Source organism: Cynocephalus volans, chromosome 14, assembly GCF_027409185.1.
Source record: "Cynocephalus volans isolate mCynVol1 chromosome 14, mCynVol1.pri, whole genome shotgun sequence".
NCBI lineage: Eukaryota > Metazoa > Chordata > Mammalia > Dermoptera > Cynocephalidae > Cynocephalus > Cynocephalus volans.
The window spans coordinates 81,948,812-81,968,240 of NC_084473.1; the positions used below are offsets into that span (position 1 = coordinate 81,948,812).

At 44.1% G+C, this 19,429-nt stretch overlaps 1 protein-coding gene across 1 annotated transcript; it reads right to left on the bottom strand.

Moving 5' to 3' along the window:
- Positions 1-153: 153 nt before the first annotated feature.
- On the bottom strand, positions 154-13,154 carry GGCX (gamma-glutamyl carboxylase). The gene is made up of 15 exons (XM_063077986.1): positions 13,040-13,154; positions 12,497-12,667; positions 11,117-11,275; positions 10,211-10,376; positions 8,410-8,488; positions 7,000-7,106; positions 5,936-6,099; positions 5,333-5,598; positions 5,070-5,201; positions 4,580-4,731; positions 3,724-3,893; positions 3,367-3,497; positions 2,945-3,092; positions 2,581-2,776; positions 154-2,154 (listed from the first exon to the last, which is right to left on the bottom strand). The coding sequence occupies exons 1-15, from the start codon at positions 13,080-13,082 to the stop codon at positions 1,962-1,964; spliced, it is 2,277 nt and encodes a 758-aa protein (XP_062934056.1). The 5' UTR covers positions 13,083-13,154; the 3' UTR covers positions 154-1,961.
- Between the last annotated feature and the right edge of the window lie 6,275 nt (positions 13,155-19,429).

Consider the following 19,429-nt stretch of genomic DNA (forward strand, 5'->3'; position numbering starts at 1 on the left):
TTTCAACATAAGGCTGAAAGAATACAGACAGAGATAATAGAAATCAAAGTAGATTCAAGAGGTAAGAAAGGTATGTAGAATCTTGGCAATTATAAGAAATGTAAGGAAATGGGAAGAGTCAAGGCCAATGACTCAAGACATGGCTTGGTCAAAGTATAGAGTTTGTATTAAGGTTCTCCAGAGAGACAGAATCAATAGGATATGTTATAATTATATGAGAGAGGTTTATTAGGGGAATTAGCTCACGTGGCTATGAAGAAAAGTTTCCACGATAGGCTGTCTATAAACCAGATGCTGGTAGCATGGTTCAGTCCGAGTCCAAAGGCCTCAAAACAAGGGAAGCTGATGGTGTCCTTGGTGTAAGTTCTGGAACCCAAAAGCTGAAGAGTCTCAAACTCTGATGTCCACGGACAGGAGAGAAAAATGTATCCCACCTCCAGAGGATCGAGAGAGAAAGCTTCACCTCTTTCCTCTGTCTTTTGTTCTCTCCGTACTCCCGGCAGATTGGATGGTTCCTACCCACACCTAGGGTCAGTCTTTCAGACCCAGGCCACTCAGAATCTCATATTAATCTCTCCTGCAAACACCCTCATGGACACACCTGAAAAGATTGCTTTACCAGGTTTCTCAGCATTCCTTCATTTAACCAAGTTGACATCTAGAATTAACCTTCACAGAGTTGTCATTCACTAATAAAGGAAGCAGGTCTGAGTTGGGGATGAATGTAAATTCTGTTTAAAAAGGACAGTTTAGGGCCAGCCCATGGCTCACTTGGGAGTGTGTGGAGCTGATAACACCAAGACCACGGGTTTGGATCCTACATAGGGATGGCCGGTTAGCTTACTTGGAGAGGATGGTGCTGACAACACGAAGTCAAGGGTTAAGATCCCCTTACCGGTCATCTCAAAAAAAAAAAAAAAAGACTGAGTTTGATAGGCCTGTGGGATATCCAGGTGGAGCTTAGATCTATAGATCTAGGGCACAAAAAAGAGATCTAAGCAACATCGCTGAAAATCATGCAGTAGGCACAACCATCCCAAGTGTGTATGATAAAAAGGCAGTGACTTAAGAAAGAACCCTGGGACCACTGTCCAAGGGGTGGGATAGGGGATGGGAAGAGAAGCCTGCAAAAAGAGATGGAATCCTTTATAGAAGTTACTGAGGCTGCCAATTTACTGCCAGTCTCTGCTACGAGACCATGTGCTCCCAGAAGCAGGAAGTGCATTCTCACTTCCTAGTTCAGTGACAAGCCTTTGATTTTTCACTGAACTGAGGAGCTTCCTGAGTCACCCTTGAACATCCAAACCTACAAAGTATCTAAACATTCTCTAATCCCTCACCAAATTTGGTTCATATTTTACATCACCACCTGCTCACTAAAGGCTAGAATAATACCAAATACTAAGTTTATTTTAGACAAACACTACTGGCAAATATCTAAATTTCCTTATTAGGTTAACTTTGATGATGCTATTCCAGGACCTTAAGTCAAACAAGTTCAAACCATCAATCCGTCTCTTACTAGATATATGTATTTGGGCAAATTATTTTGCCTCTCAGCCTCAGTTTCTCCAACTGTAAAATTGGGCTAATGACTATTAAGGATTAAATGTGATAATGTAGGTACACTGCTTCACACAGTGCCTAACATATAACAAACACTCGTGAAGTTATTACTTTTATCATAGTACGTTAAATCTCTTTCCCCAAAAAGCCAGTCACTTTAAGCCTGAATCTTACCTTTTTATCTTAGGAGGACATTTTCACATTGCTTCTAACCTCTTCCTGGTCCCTCAATCTTGAATTGACAAATCTTACCCTTGCTTTATTTCCTTGGCTCCTCTAAGCTATCATTTCTGAATTAAAAAAGCTTTGGACAACAAAAAAAGTGTAAAAAAAATCTGAGATCATTTCTTCAAATGGGACTGGCTGCTCCCATATATGCACCCATCTGGCTCCCCTCAGAACTCTGAGTGGACAGGATCAGAATTTGATTCAGGAAGTTCAGAATTTGAAGAATCCGTGTTTGAAGGACTCAATTCTCCAACTGGCTCAAAGGGTCGCAAGTTTGCGTACGTCACTTCTTGGGCCAGCTGCTCCAGGGAGGGGCGGCCTAATACCAGATTTCGAAGTGAAATACAAGTCATCAGGAAGCTGAAAAAGAGGGAAAAGGACACCAGTCCAACCTCCTGTTTCAACACAATTCCAGCCAAAGTCCTTAGAGGGTACCTGGTCCTAGCTTCTTTTACCCAGGCATATATGAGAATCTCCCCAGTGACCCTCTACATCCCAGCTGGTAGGGTAACCCCACTCCTTATGCAGTCTGGTAGAGGATTCCAGAGTAGGAATAACCCAGGGGGAGGCTGGAGATAAGCTGAGACGGAACAAGACAGTAGGCCATCAGACTCAGGCTACTTAGTCTTCTGTGAAATCAGGTAGAGAATAGAGAGGGAAGAGATATCTAGAGCTAGACTGTCCTATCCTGGGAGAGAATCTCTAGGGTTACCCTCACCAGAAAAAAGTCACCAAGCTTGCAAACATCGGACGGCAATGACAAGTATTGCTGTGGGTAAAACTTACCTGCGTCGAAAAACATAGAGCTTTCGCAACAAGAAGCGGAAGAGCCGCTCGTGGAAAGGGGTATTGCGCCTGCGTTCAATCTCCTGAAGCCTTTGCTGGCGTCTAAGAAAGGTCCGAACCAGAGGTGTTGGCTCAGGGCCCCCTTTTACTTCCCCTTCCAACAAAGGCTGAAGCTCTGGAGGTAGAGGTTCTGTTTCTGCCCGGAAGACAACAAGAAGAGGAATCACTGAGAGGGATCACTTTCTCCCTTAGAACTCCCACCAGCTAGAGGCTTCAAGTTCAATCTTTAATGGCTAGATCCTCACTCATAACCCTGACTTCTTGAAACCAGGGGCTATCTCAGCACAAACCTCCAAATACTCACCGCTTCCATTCTCCACCTTCTCCTTTAATTCTTGCAGATATGCCAGGTCTTGCTCTAGTGCGAGCTCTGTAGTGTTGACATAGATGTACATGTAGCAGGAAGGACTAGACGATATTGTATACACCTTATGGTACTCACCAGCAGGTAACTGACAAGGGGGAAGAGATGGATATATTTCACTCTCTAACCTTTCCTAGCCAGCCTATCCGCTCTATTCTACCCTGCCTGGCATCTTCCTTCTCATTGTGTTTTGGAGTGCAAAGTAACTGACCTCTAGAATCCTGGATGAGGCTATTCACAGCCCCAGGGGCCGTTCCTTTTTCAGCACCACTGCATTACTGCCATGGTAAAGCATTTTCAGTCTATAATAAATGAACCCTGCTCATCCAAACTTTCTGCCATTGTTATTTCCAATAAAATACCTGCATTTTTTCTCCCTCCCGAAGAGTATGGTTCTTCTGTTCTGCCACCAGCTCCACAGTCACTTCCCCCTGCAGCAGCTGGATGCTAGTGTTGCCCAGGTCTTCACTTACAAAATTTTCCAAGTGTAGCCCTGCCAGGGGCAACAGAGTTCACCATCCTACCTCATGGTAGAGTGAACTCACTCCCAGTCAGAACACAGACATCACACCATCACCTCAACCACCCCCTCAGGTGTCAAAAATATTCCTCCTAGCAGGAGTGCCCCCCCACCCCACCCTAGTCCACCACATGCAATGTCCCTGGCCAAGGAAACCAGGAAGAAAGACAGCAAAGCCTCCCTTTACTTTCCTCCATACCAGGGAAATCTGCAATGAAGACCACCTCAGTGTGGTTGTCCAGGCTGCTCTTGATTTCCTGTAACTTGGCTCTCCAGGGAGACAGGTCAATCAAGAGTGGCTTTAGCCAGGGTGTGCGCTGGAAGGGGGACCAAGTGGCCTGCACGATGTCCACATGAGGGTCAAAAATCCTTAGGAAAGAAAACCACGTTCTAGCCAGCCACCGCCCTCGCCCCACAAAAAGAAAGAAAGCTATGTTCTAAGGAGGCCACAGCCACCCACCCTCCAGAACTTTGGTTCTGTTCCTTTCACCCTTTCTCAGGGAAAGGAAACAGGGCTTCCAGATAGAAGAAACGGCCTTATGTCACCATGTTATTGCCAGTCCAGGGCAGAGAAAAAAGGAGAAAAGAGGTTCCGGAGCACTGGGAAGAATGCAGGTTAGTGGCTGCCTGAGGAGAAGGCATTGTATTAACAATGTCTAAAATAAGTTAGTTTTGGGGCAGGCCCGTGGCTCACTCGGGAGAGTGTGGTGCTGATGACACCAAGGCCATGAGTTCGTATCCCATATAGGGATGGCCAATTGGCTCATTGGGTGAGCGTGGTGCTGACAACACCAAGTCAAGGGTTAAGCTCCCCTTACCGGTCATCTTTTAATAAATAAGTAAGTAAAATAAAATAAAATAAAATTAGTTTGCTTTTCTCCTGCATTATGGTGCCCTCTGCTGGAAGCAACCAGTTATGCCCACAACCAGATCAAGGAGACATGCACTAGAAGGACAGCCTTTTAAGCAAGACAACACCGGGAAGTATGAGCTGTTCATCTTGGTAAAAAGAGCTGCACTTCATTTTTTACCCCTTCTCTGCTCCCCTTGCCCACCTCTGCTGGAAGCGGTCATTGATGGAGACCCAAATATCAAAGTAGATCTGGGGATCAGAGACATTGTACTTGGGAAGCAGGTGGCTCAGGCAAGTGGCATATTGCTTCAGCATGTCTGCGTGATCCTTCCAACGCCGGCTCTGTGTGAATACCTGTCCCAAACCCCCACATTAGTCTCACCTCATCATTATCAACCTCCTGGACAGGTCATGCACTGCCAATGGCATAATCCATTTTGGCCAGAAAAAAAAACAGAACTTGTCTTTGAGGATGAATTTTTCACTGTTGAGCTAAGTCTAATCTCAATTCAAAGAAGTGATTGACATTGCCCTATCTCAACCCACACAAAAGAAGTTTCAATCTGGCTCTTGAGAAAGGGCAGAGTGAACCCAAATTTATTTTACTTTATGGTGTGTGTAGGACCAAACCAGACCCCAAAGCTCAAGGGGGGTCTGAAAGAAGAGCAAATTATCAGCATCAGACGTCTCACCCCAGGGTTAAGGTAGCCCACTTCGCCAGTGCGTCCATCACGGTAGGTGATCTTCACATGCTGATGGGAGCGGGAGTGCACCATCATGTCCCAGGAATAGCCATACAGCCCATTTGTCCAGTTGTTATAACCCTTGGAAGTCAGGGCAGAGGAAGAATCAGCTCCATGCTTCTCACACTGACCCCATCCTCTACCAAGAAAGGGCTACAAAACAAGCCCCATTCTTTCCCAGCCTCTGCTGCACACCCACAGCCCCTACTAACCTGAGTGAGGAAATGGGAATAGGGCAGGAAGAGCTGCTCCAGGAGGTACAGCAAGGTGAAGGCAGTTCCTAGCTTATGGCGCAGCCCTGGCTTCTGACCACCTTTTGCCCGGCTCCTCTTGTACACGCAAGAAGCACTGGGCTGAGGGGCAGCTTTGAGAGGCAGCAGTTCTTGCAGCCTCTTGGGACAGTGGGATACCAGCTTTCGAGGCCACTCAGGGGAGCAGAAGAGAGGGCTGCTGGCCAGCATGACGTAGGAGAACATACCTAGGGAAGCAGGAAAAAAATAAGCATTTCAGGAGTTTGGTTGAACATCCTCAACTCCTTTCCCTTAGGAAGCCTCTCCCAGGTGTTCCACTCAAAATGAAAGAAGTTTTTAACTACGGTACACTTGTTCTTCCCAGAGTTCCTTACTACACAACATACTAACTGAGTCCAGAAGCCCCAATTCCCCCATCCACATTTTTTCCCACTTCATAGTGACTGCACTGGGCTCACTTTAGCTACTGCTCCCCCACCATCTCCCACTCCCACACGATGCCTCTCACTAGTTTCTTCCTGCAAACCAGCAGTTCCTGTTTCCTACCAGGCTAGAGGAACTGACCAATGCTGAAAAGCTGGGAATTCATGCAGTGGAAGTAGGACACGAAGAGAAGGCCAATGGATCTTGAGGCATCAAAGAAGAGCAGGAAACCAGCTGAGAGGTCAAGCAGTAGCCCGCACCAGTGCACCACCAGCAGGCTAGTCAGCTCTTCGGACAACACTAGTCTGCAGACACAGGGACAAAGGTCAAGCCCCAGCCCCCTGGAGAACCCAGCAGTCAGCACATTTGCAACACAACTGTGCGTCTGCTGCCCTGTCCTTGCCATAGGATCTACCCCAGTGGGTGGGTGGAACGCCTGAGGTACCTAATCCACCCACCCAGACACTCTATAGTAGAGTTTTCCAACCCCTTCACATTTTCACATACCTTAGGTGTCTAGTTTTTCCAACATACCCTAAATAATAAGCAAGGGCAGATCTCCTAGGACAAAATTTGACTGAGAAGTGTGTTATGGGGTAGGTTCTTCATGGAGGTCATAAGTGAGAAGAAACCTTAATAGGTGAATGCTTGGCTAACATAACAATGAAATCAAACTTCAGGAACTGGGAAATAAAAGGAAAGAGGAAAAAGAACAAAGCAAGAAGAAAGAAGAAATGGGAGGACGAGAGAAATCACAGAGGTGAACCTTTGTTTTGCAGAGTGGGAAATAATGGTTTCATCAGAGCAAGAACAGCAGTGACTGCCCATCTTCTCGGAACACTGGCTGAGGAACTCTGATGAGAGGCTGGGATGACAAGGCAAGGACACAGGCACCATTTGAGGCAACTGCTGGGGGCATGGCTCATTCACCAAGCCACCTTGTTCTCACTCTTTCCTTTCCTTTTTTAAAATTTCTTTTCTCTTCTTGCCCACCTATACTATAAGTCTCCCAAGAGCAGATAGGCCTCAGTCTTTTGGTGTCATTAACTCTGCCTTCTGCTGAATAGGGAGATGCGTGGACAGAGGAAGGCCATGTGGCAAATTCCAGCAAAGTAGGAACAGCAACATTACTGCAGCTCGAGGGAGATGCTTCACCTACTCTGTACCCATGCCTCAATGAGGCCTCTGCCCTGACGGCCACTCACTTGAATGGACTGAAGAGCCAGTGCCGGGACAGGTATTCCATGGAATAGCCTTCAACCCAGTCTGCATCCAGCTTTTTCACACCGGCAATGAAGTACACAATGAAGATCTGCGAACACAAAATGTAATACGTATGTTTAAACAAACAAAAGAATGTTGTTTTCTACAGATAGTCAGGAATAAAATAAATTCTGATCTCAGTACAGGGCCCAAGGAAGAACAGATCCATTCCTCTACCCATTTCACATATTCACTCATCCACCTGAGGCATGGAGCCAGGGAAAGCAGGACCCAGCTGCAACTAGGCAAGCTGCAACCACTGTCCCAGGTCCCACCGAGGTCCTGAGGCATGGAGTTGGGGGAAGCCAAACCCAGCCACAACCAGGTAAAGAGCACGCCAAATAACCATTTTCATGCAGGTAGCCTACCACAGCTACCACAATTGCCACGGCTGCTGCAAAAGCAGCTAGACTCCATAGCAGCAGTCACAGCCACCATGCAGATGGCATGCCAGACTCTCAACTGCATTGACACAAGGAAAGGCACTGGCAGGGACAAAAAAAAAAAAAAAAAAAAAAGAGGTCCTCTTTCTCCAAGGCACACTCCAGAGTAATAGAAGAATAGAAGCAGCATCTGATTTAAAATAATAGGGGAGGACTTGATCACACCTGTTTCAGTACTGGACAGATGATCTAGGCAACAAACCAACAAAGGATCAGTTAATCTATCAGATGGAGAGAACAAATTCATGGTTATTAGAGGGGGGAGGGGGGAAAAAGAAGGGGAAGGAGGGAGGGGGAAGGGGAAAGGGAGAGATTGGATAAGTGGCATAAAGAATAAGTATGATTTGTAACAATGAATATGCTGGGCTGGCCCGTGGCTCACTCGGGAGAGTGTGGTGCTGCTAACACCAAGGCCATGGGTTCGGATCCCATATAGAGATGGCTGGTTAGCTCACTGGGTGAGCATGGTGCTGACAACACCAAGTCAAGGGTTAAGATCCCCTTACCGGTCATCTTTAAAAAAACAAACAAACAAGCAAACAAAAAAACAATGAATATGCTAATAAAAAAACCAGATATTCACTCATCCAGCCAGCATTTATTGACATCCTATCAATGCCAGGCACAATATTAGGTCAAGGAAGAAGTCAGGAAACATAGACATGATCCTTTCTCTCATGAGGATTCCAATCTAGCAGGGACAAAGGTCTATTCTTCCCATGACAAAGTGAGAGAACTCAGAGATTAGGGGGTTGGAAAAAGTGAAAAAGCCAGCCTAGTTTTCCAGCGAAGGAAAAAAGAGAAGATCCACGGAGGCCAAAGACAGCACAATCTGGCAGTGGTATCCCATGGACATGCTGACCACAATGGCTGTCAAGGAGCACCTTCCTCTGTCCTAAAATCCCATACCTGGCCACGCAGCACTGCATAGTTCCAAAGGGGCACATGAGCATTCCTCCTACGGGCATTCAATAGGCCGTCCACAGACCTAAACCAAAGGAGGTAAGCATTGAGGAGGGCTGCTTAGTCTGGTCACGTCTCCACCTTTCTTTTAAAACATGGTAATTCTATCTATCCCAGGAATATGTCTCATATCTTCCCTGGTCATCTGGGCTATTCTGAGACCCTTCAGAATTATATGAAGAAATTATAACAGTGAATGTTATAAGTCATAAAAGAAATATTACTAGTATAACATGAGTTGTTACAACAAAAAGTCATAGCTACAAAACTTCAGTATTTACTGTTTGCTCACAATTGAGTTTGTCCTAATGGATCAAATCAGGAAAAAAGACTACAATGCTAGAAAATAACTAAAAAAGAAAATAAATTTGAGGGAGTCTTTGAAAAGCTAAAGGTGTATATAAATATATATACAGCGTACTATCATTGTTAAAAAATTCAAAACACTCAACAACAAATAAACATACAGCATAAACTAACATGTCACAGACCTGGATACTAAGATCCAGTTCCAAGAGGGTACTTGCTAATTGCTTTTATCCTGGGAGAGAACTGATAAAGCCAGGCTACTAACACCAGATGTATTCTGGGGAGACAGAAGCAAAGCAGGTCTTCAAGAAGTAGAAACTGAGAGAGGGGCAGCTTACACTTGTAGTCAAGAGCACTGAACTCTGCAGTCAAGGACACCTGGACTCTCACTTCTGCCTCATACCTGCTACACGACCTTAAAATACCTTACTTCTCTAAGACTTAGTTTCTTCATCTATAAAATGGGAACAGCACTATGGACTTCATAGCAGTTTTTTTTGTTTGTTTTTTGGTTTTTGGTGGCCTTGACCTTGGTGTTATCAACACCAAGCTCTAACAAGCTGAGCTAATTGGCCAGCCCCTCCTAAGGTTTTAATGAAGAAAAATCTTAAATGTTTAGGATAGTGCCTGCCATGTAGAAAGCCCTAAGTAAATAATAGGTAATTTTTTCAAAATGTATAAAAGTCATAAAAATGGAACTTTTCAGGGATAGTCTATCAAAACTGCCTCTTAATTCTCTGTGATCAGAGCTGGCCATTTTGAGTGAGTTTAAAGTTTTACAAAAGGGGCATGTGTGTATTAACAAATGATACTTAATGACTATTACTGAATTCAATGTTAGAGATTTTTTTCCCATATTCATCTTATTGACCTCTCATATTTGCTTTTTGCTTAACAATGGGAAAAATCCTTAAGGTCATTTGCCCTGCTACCCTGTCTCCAAATCCCTTCTCCACCAGAAATGGGGGAGGGTTACCTCCTCCCATGACCGCACTGGTGGGCCCTCTTCTGACATGATTTCTGCCTCATGGCCATTTCTATTCTTGACTCTAATTCTGCCCCTCTGGGCTCACACAGACAATGTCTGCTCCCTCTTCCACATAACCACCTTTGAAGTATCTAAAAACAGCTATGTCTGGCTTTAGTCTTCTCTTCTTCTAAGAGGGTTATAGGAAGTAAATAAATCAAGACACCTGGGGAGATATGGAAAGAGGTGGGATGAAACCATTTTGTTTTTGGTCATCCCAAGTGTCCCGACTGGCTGGCCTTTCCCCCTCCGAAATCCATGCAAATGAAAATGTGACCTTGTAACCACAATTTGCAAAGCATGGTTGAAAATATACTGACTGGAGAAAATTCTAGGACTTTACCGGGCCCCCATCTCTGGTAACCATCCTGACCCAGATGACCCCATCCCTAAGCCCCTCCAGACTCATACCAGTAGTGGTTTGCATCCATCAATGTCAGCTGAAAGGCCAACAAACCATACAGATAGGAGTGGTTGTTCCATGACGTCTTGTCCAGAAGAAACACATACCAGTATGGCAGCAGGAATAACACACAGCTTATCCGGTAGCACAGGCCCAGCATCATGCCCAGTGCCCCTGAGATGTGTGGGGAGAGTATTAAGAAGTCAAAGGGTCACCACAGGCCCAGCTTCTCTGGGACAGGCTGTGGTTGGGATTAAGAAAAGTCATCAGACATTTTACAATCAGGTAAAACTAAATAAAAAATAAATGTTATTTTAACATTTTAAAAAAGAGTTATGGGGTCACAGTTCAGATGACACACAAGTCAGCAGCATGAAACTGAATCACAGCAGAAGTGAAATAAGGCACCCAAGACCTTGGTCATTCACCAGCATTGCTGTGGACTGACTGACTTGTGTCCCCCAAAGTCCACATATTAGAAGCTTAATTCCCACTGTAACTACTGAGCGTTGGAAATCCTCTTACAGTATTTGAAAGTGGGGCCTTGAAGAGGTGATTAGATTGTAGGACCATGCCATAGTGAATGAATTAATGGTGATCAAGGGCCTGGTTCTGAGGCCTTTAAAAGAAGAGCACATGAGAGTCTCTCTCTCTTTGCTCTGCCATTTTTTGCCATGTGAAACCCATGCATTATTGTAAAGCCACCACCAAAGAAGACCCTCATCAGATGTATTCCCTGGACTTTGGACTTCCCAGCCTCAGAAACCATAAGCAATAAATTTTGTTTTCTTATAAATCTCCCAGTTTCGGAGACTTTGTTATAAGCAACAGAATAGGACTAAGACAAGCATGCTTCTTATTTCTGTGTTTTGGCAGGCCAATCAATACTCCCATCTCTCCCATAGTTCCCTCACCCAGAAACATGATGGTGTAGACAAGATACATCCAGTCAAGTGGCAGTGGGTGCAGGGCATCCAGCAAGGGGAAACGGCACACCTCCAGCCCATCCAGGTATCTTCGGTCCAGGGAGCTGAGCCCCCGCTCCTGGGGAATGTCCAATACCATCAAGAACCCTGAAAAGCCAAAAGGGGAGGGGACCGATAAGCCTTAGCTCAGGAAGCAGTAAAATACAGTGAAACATAGTTGAGTGTGCCCAGCTCCAAGGTCAGTCTTCTTTTCTAATCTTAACTATTTATTCACCAATAACTACTGAGTACCTACTCTGTGTTAGGCATATGCCAGCCATGCAATCTCAGACAGCTCAGAAAGCCAATTCCCCATTTGTAAAAAGGGGGCTCATAATACTTCACAGGGTTACAGAGAGAATTAAATGATAGAAATGTATAAAATACTATAAGAATTGTTGTTAGGGTTTTGGGATTTTTGGGGGGGGGGTATGGGCAGCTGGCTGGTACGGGGATCCGAACCCTTGATCTTAGTATTATAACACTGTGCTCGAACCAACTGAGCTAACTGGCCAGCCCTTGTCAGGGTTTTGATAGTTGTATTTATAAAGATCTATCCTGCTGGGCTACAGAAAGTGTTCTAGGGGATGCTTTGTGGCACACCCAGAAAACAGTAGTATTTGCCCAACACATGGGAATAAACAGAAGGGGTTACTCAGATAAGGAAGCCAGCTTGTGTTAAGGTAGCGTATCTCAACCACAGGACTAGTTGCATTTTGGGCTGGGTAATTATTTGTTGGGAGGGGCTCCCCTGTGCATTATAGGACATTTAGGAGAATTCCTGGCCCCCATATAGATGCCAGCAGCCACCTATTCCTCCTTCCCCCAGTTGTGACAACTAAACATTTCTCCAGACATTGCCAAATACCCACACGGGGAAGCAAAATTACCCCCAGTTGAGAACTACTGGGCTAAGGAGATTAACATCTTTGCATGTGTGTAACACATTCCAAGTACACATGCTGTGGCCTATGAGTTAGGAAGCTCTGTATTCTGGAGTCACAGTCAAACTGTCTGGTATCTGTTACCCCTGCTCTGTTTCTCTGAAGTCTTTAGCATAGTTTCTGGGCAGCTTCATGCCACGAGCAAAATGATCCTTGTTCCTCTGCCTCTGTATTTCATACAGCCTCAAAACAAAGCATTTCTGGCCTCCAATCCCTAACTGGAGGAGACAAAAGCGGGTTTCATACTAAACTTCACAAAGACCTATTCCATTATATCAATATCTTCAGCTCTAAGGAAAAGGGAGCTAACCAAATAACCAAGAAATGGACGATGGTCATTCTCTCGCCAGCAACCGAACTGTCCCCTCCCGGAAACTGGACTCACCAAAGAGAAAACGAAAGACAGCCAGGCTTGCAGGATCCGTTGGTCGATTTAGCAGGGTCACCAGCCTCCTCCAGCTGGACAAGTCTGTCCATTCAAAACCCAAGAGTTTCCTCATTCGGCTGCCTTGCCTGGGCCCGGAGGTCTGCTCAGCCTTGTCTTTCAGCACTTTATCTGCAACCAATAAATAGAGAAAATGTGTGTGCGGGGGGGTGGGATGGGGTGGGATGGGCTCCTCTCCAAAACACAGAAATCACAGCGCCAACAGTTCCAGGGCTTCCGCACACCTGGGTTCTCCCACTGATCTCTGACTACCGGAAACATCCCTGCAGTGCAGACCCTCCTCAAAGATACCCCAATGTCCCAAAACCCCTCAGACTACAGCCCCCAAACTGCAAAGTACCCCGAATGTCACCATCATCGCAAAGCTTCAGACCGCAGTATCAACACGCCCATTCCCCAGGTCTCACTGGGCGTCCTGCTGCCTCCGCCCCTCTGAGACCAGCGCCCTTTTCTCTCCACCGCAGGGAGAGGTCCTAAGTCTACCTGATCCGGGATTAGCCCGCGCGGACCGAGCGGACACCGCCATGGCTCGCTTCAGACAGATGTGGCTCGCAGCCACACCAGCTGCGTCTTAGCAGGGGGCCCCGGCGACGGTTGGCTCCCATAGGCTCCGCCTCTTGGACACATCAGGACCTGCGCGGCCGGCCGGAAAGCGCCGGCACTGTCGTGAAGGGCCCCGACCGGCAGCGCCGAGTCTCTGCGGCAGGGGGCGGAACGAGAAGTCTTGGGGCGGGGCGGCGCAGGCGCGAAGGTAGATGGGCGGGCATCGCCGTACACGGCGACTGACGAGGGGCGAGGATTCACATAGAGTCGGTTTTTTCCAGTCTTCAGTGTCACTCATGAGGTATTACGAGGCTCCTTCGCTCTTTCAACCCTAGGAAGACTTGGAGCTCCCCATCTTCCTTGGGTCTTTCCCCGACCCCATTAGGCCTTCTCAGGTTGTAGTGTCCTGCAGTGTGTGAGGGTTCGGGCGCAAAGGGCAGACTTTTCTAGAAAGATTGACCGCCGAGTTAAGGGCGCTCCTGGAAGGGCTGCCCCAAGAGCGAGTGGGCGAGTCGCTTCAGTTTCTCTTCCTGTACCTGCGGAGAACCCGAGGTTTGAAAGCAGCAGGGGAAATAGAACAACATATTGAAGAGGGGATGCGGAGCAGGGGCAGTATCAGTGTGGTCCAGTTAAGGAAGGTTCTTAGCGAGTTGAGTCTTGAAAAAGATTTTAGTACCTGATGTTCTCCACTGGGATTAGCCAGCAGGATAAGAAGGGATCCCAGAGTAGCGGTTCCCAAACTTTTTGGTCCCGGGAGCCTTTTACACTGTTAGCAGTTTAGAGGACCCTAGAGAGCTCTAGTTTTGTGGGTTATATCTCTCGATATTTACCTTATTGGAAGTTTTTTGACTGAGAAAAAATTTAAATATATATCGATTCATTAAAAATACCATAATAAACCCATTATATGTTTACATAAATAACATTTTCCTATTAAAAACGAGCATATTGTCCACAAAATATTAGAAGAGTGGTGGTGTTTTACATACAAATCTCTCTAATGTCTGGCTTAGTTGAAGCAGCTGGATTCTCATATCTGATCCTGTATTCGATCTGTTGCGAAATGTTGTTGACTAAGGTGCATGAAGGAAATCTGGCTTCACAAATGTTGAATTGGGGGCTGGCCCGTGGCTCACTCCGGAGAGTGTGGTGCTGCTAACACCAAGGCCATGGGTTCGGATCCCATATAGGGATGGACGGTTAGCTCACTGGGTGAGCGTGGTGCTGATAACACCAAGTCAAGGGTTAAAGATCCCCTTACCGGTCATCTTTAAAAAAAAAAAAAAAAAAAACAAATATTGAATTGGAAAGGGAAAAGCCGGCTGGCTGGTTAGCTCAGTTGGTTATAGAGTACAGTGTTGTAATACCAAGGTCAGTGGTCTGGATCCCCATACCGGCCAACCGCCAGAAAAAGAAAGAATCCTGTGCTTTAAATCTAAGTTCCTACTAGAATGTAAGTTCTGTAAAAAAGGGGAAAACATTTTATTTATGTTTGTTTTGTCTTTTGTGGCAGCTGGCCAACACAAGGATCTGAACTCTTGACCTTGGTGTTACCACACTGTGCTCTAAACAGCTGAGCTAACTGTCCAGCCTTAGGAAATAATAGCTTTTTCAGAAAATTGTGAATATTCTTCTTTGATACCACATCTAAACTTACAAGTGATAGTTTTTTAAAGGTTAGTTGTGTGGAATCCAAAACCATAGCTATGAAATTTAGGCTCTATCACATTAAAATCATTGGTATACCTTTCATTTTGAGTGGACTCTTTATGCATGCATGATTTTGGAAAATCATACCTATGGTCTTTTGGAAGACATTGGTTTACTGAGTTATGCAGATCTTCCAAATGTTGACACATTTCTTTATTCGGTTTAACCACTGATCTTATCAGCAATGTACCTTAAATGTTAGCAAGCTGTTGAGCTCTGATTTCTCTTGAAAGCTCAAATTTTATAATTGGCAACAAATACTGTCTGTTGTTTTCCTTGAAGCCTGAAGAGACAGGATCACTGTGTTCATTTTTTTCTTTTCTTTTTTTTGGCAGCCGACGAGTCCAGGGATCCAAAACCCCAACCCTGGTGTTATCAGCACCTTGCTCTAACCAGACGAGCTAACTGGCCAGTCCTTACCCTGTTCGTTTTTGAGAAAGCATCTGCCAGCTGTGCCAGTTTAAACAACCATAGTTTGTCTTTCAGATATCCTGTCAACTAAAATTGTGCTTTGTTAAGGAAAAAAAAGAAAAAGACAAAAATAAGATGTTTAACATCTTTTTTTTTTTTTTTTTTTTTAAAGATGACCGGTAAGGAGATCTTAACCCTTGAGTTGGTGTTGTCGCACCATGCTCACCCAATGAGCTAACCGGCCATCCCTATATGGGATCCGAACCCGTGGCCTTGGTGTTATCAGCACCACACTCTCCCAAGTGAGCCACAGGCCGGCCCAGATGTTTAACATCTTATATCTTTAGGGAGCGCAAATTAAAACAAAAATAAGATAGCCTACACCTACACACCTATTAGAATGGCTGAAATCCAAAGCATTGACAACACCAAATGCTGGCAAGGATGTAGAGCAACAGGAACTCTTATTCATTGCTAATGGGAATGCAAAATAATACAGCCATTTTGGAAGATAGTTTGTCAGTTTCTTTAAAAACATACTCTCACCATAGGGTCCAGCAGTTGTGTTCTTTGGTATTTACCCAAAAGAATTGAAAACTCTTGTTTTCCAGCCAGATGCCAGAAAAAAGAAAACTATGTCCATGCAAAAATCTGCACATGGAGGGCCAGCCTGTGGCTAACTTGGGAGAGTGTGGTGCTGATATCACCAAGGCTACGGGTTCGAATCCCTATATAGGGATGGCCAGTTCGCTCACTTGGAAGAGCGTGGTGCTGACAACACCAAGTCAAGGGTTAAGATCCCCTTACCAATCATCTTAAAAGAAAAAAAAAATCTGCACATGGGTCTTGTAACGCCAGAGTCAAGGGTTCAGATCTCTGACCTGGCTAGCCACCAAAAAGAAAAGAAAAACCGCACATGAATGTTTATAGCAGCTTTATTCATAATTGCCAAAACTTGAAGCCATGAAGATGTCTTTCAGTAGGTGAATGGATAAATAAACTGTGGCACATCCATATAATGGAATATTATTTAGTTTTAAAAATAAATGAGCTTGGGGCTGGCCCATGGCTCACTTGGGAGAGTGTGGTGCTGATAACACTGAGGCCATGGGTTTGGATCTCTATATAGGGATGGCCGGTTAGCTCACTTGGGAGAGTGTGGTGCTGACAACACCAAGTCAAGGGCTGAGATCCCCTTACCCGTCATCTTTTAAAAAATAAATAAATAAATAAATAAATAAATAAGCTATCAAACCACAAAAAGTCATAAAAGAACCTTAAATTTATATTGCTAAGTGAACGAAACCAATGTGAAAAGGCTACAAACTACGATTCCAACTATATGATGCTATGAAAAAGGCAAAACTATGGAAACAGTAAAAAAAATTAGTAGTTGCTGTGGATTTGAGGTGGGGCGGGAAGGATGAATAGTTGGCACCCAGGAAATTTTTAGAGAAGTGAAACTATTCTATATGAGGTACTGGTGTTATAGTGGATTCGTATCATTATACATTTGTCAAAACCTATAAAATGCACAACACAAAGACTAAACCCTAATGTAAATTATAGACTTTGTTAATAATTTATCAGTATGGACTTTGTTAATAATATGTCAATATTGGCTCACCAATTGTAACAAATATACCATACTAATGCAACATAGGAGAAACTGTGGGAGCATAAAGGTATATATGAGAACTCTCTGTACTCACTGCTCAATTTTTCTTTTTCTTTTCTTTTTTTTTTTTTTTGGTGGCTGGCTGGTATGGGGATCAAACTCTTGACCTTGGTGTTAATAACACGTGCTCTAACCAACTGAGCTAACCATCCAGCCAGCCTCAATTTTTCTGTAAACCTAAAACTGCTCAAAAAAATAAAGTCTATTAATTTAAAAACAAAGGTTAGTTCAGCTTGCGGTTTAATTGCACAGGTGCTTTTTCTTGGAAAACCATAAGACAACTATCATATTCAGAAGTGCTGTATGCATATTTTCCATTTCTGGGCCGAGCCCGTGGCGCACTCGGTAGCGTGCTGCGCTAGCAGCGCGGCGACGCTCCCGCCGCGGGTTCGGATCCTATATAGGAATGGCCGGTGCACTCACTGGCTGAGTGCCGGTCACGAAAAAGACAAAAAAAAAAAAAAAAAAAAAAAAACATATTTTCCATTTCTTCAAATAAAATACTAAAAAGGTGTACTATAGGGTCAAGATTTAATAAAATAGATAATAACGGGTATGTAATTAAACTATGATTCTGAAAGTACTGAGCTACTACATAAACTTCTACATGCAAAAAAAATGATTTAATAAAGTTAATAACTTGTATGGCTTCATCAAGGACATTCTTAATTAAAAATGACATTTTAAAAAATTGCAAGTGCATGGCAAGTGAGGAATACTAGGGTACTTCAAAAGCTAATGGAAGATTAGCATTATCTTTTAATTCTGTTTTTCCATGAACATTTTGACTTACCCTTATACAATGACTACTACTACAATTTGGTGCCTCTGACTTCATTTCTGCTGAGTCCCAGCAGTTTTACCCATCATTGCTTTTGCATCAGTGCAAACAAATGTCAACACAGTTAAAAAGGCAAATATCTCAGTAGTAGTATGGTAGTTTTGTCCTTGAAGATCCCAGGGGTTCACAGACCACACTGAGAACTGCTGTCCTAAAGGAAGAGAATGGCAGGGGTAGATGTAAAAAGGGATTATTGGGGCCAGATGTGTTTGGCAGATGAAATCACCAGGCTAGTGTTCTTGCTGTTGAGGATATGGCCCACTTTTAGGTCATCCTAACAGGCAGGGCAGTCCAAGTCACTTTGGAAGCCACATATCTTCTTAGGAGGTAGATCTCTTACCCAAATGGATTCAGTGTGGCTTGGGAAGTTTGTACTAACTCTTCTACGACTGCTCAAAATGAGATGTTCCCTTAAGTTCAGCATTTATGCTCTGTTATGTTCTAAGGACTGGACAAGTTACAGAGGAGGAAACAAGTGACTAAGTTGTGGCCTCTGTCCTCTAGGAGTTTAAGGGCAAAGAAACAGGTAGTTATAAAAGAATATAGATATAATAGGATAGTAATATAGTAAAAAAATGTAAAAAGTCATTAACATTATTAAGTGAGTGCTATGGGAGCACTAAGAAATGATTTACAACTGGAGAAATCATGAAAAAATTTTTTGAAGTAGTAGTACTTGAGCTGGACTTTGAAGGATGAATAAAATCTTGAGAGGACAGAGGGAAACCAAAAGTTCTTAATAGTCTTGGGTGATCTGAGAGTATTCTGGGCAAGAGAAATACAGCTAATTAATGAGCTATACTAACTCAGCACTCCCCAGCCCATGATTTTCACTTGATTTTGTTCAGTGGCTTTGTCTCCAGTTTATCCTTTCAGGACCAATATACTTGTGGCATTTAGCATTCATTTATCCATAAAATAGTCAAAGTTTAGGAAAGAAATTTCTTCATGGATCTTTTCTAATAAAAATCATCTTTCTGTTTGCACTGTGGAGAAAGAAGCCCTCTTCGGATCTCTCAATTCAATATCGCAGACATTTAGTGAGTTGCCTACTGTGTTCAGGGCATATATTATACACTTCAAGGCATACCACAGTGAGGACAAAGCCACTGCCTACCTTCACAGAACTCAGAGTCTTGGAGGGATCAAACGTGTATACAGTTAATGGCAAAGCATATGATAGATTAAATAAAAGAAAAACAAAATGTGGTGGAGATGAAAAGAAGTAGAAATTAGCTTCAGTAGGGAAATCTGGAAGGATTCATGGATGCTATGTCTTAAATATGAATAGAATTTCCATAGGCTGTGATGAGTAAAGCCTTTAAACAAATATATAAAAGGGGATGGTGTAGAGTGTTCCGGCAAGGACAGGCAATTTGGTGTGCCTGGAGGGCTGGGAGATGAGTCTCATGGGAGATAAGCTTAGAAAAGCAGATTGAGAACAGTTTTGGAATGCCTGGCTAAGAATTTTGGGCTTTAGCCTGGAGTTAGAGTGGAACATACTCAAATATGTAGTTTGGGAAGATAGCTAACAGCCACAAGAGGAATGGCTGGGAAAAGAAAGTCAGTTTGGAGGTCATTAGAATTGTCCAGAGAAGAGATCATGCTGGCATTAACTAGGAAGGAAGGGCTGATATGGAAAGGAGGGGGTGGATTTGAGAGATGTGACCAAGAATAAATGAAGACTTGG

Coding starts and splice junctions, on each gene's coding strand:
- GGCX (XM_063077986.1), bottom strand. CDS start 13,082: ATGGCGGTGTCCGCTCGGTCCGCGCGGGCTAATCCCGGATCAG. Junction 5,599..5,935: donor TTCCCAGCTTTTCAGCATTG/GTCAGTTCCTCT, acceptor CTGCTTCCCTAG/GTATGTTCTCCTACGTCATG. Junction 2,777..2,944: donor GAAGGTGGAGAATGGAAGCG/GTGAGTATTTGG, acceptor TCTTCCGGGCAG/AAACAGAACCTCTACCTCCA.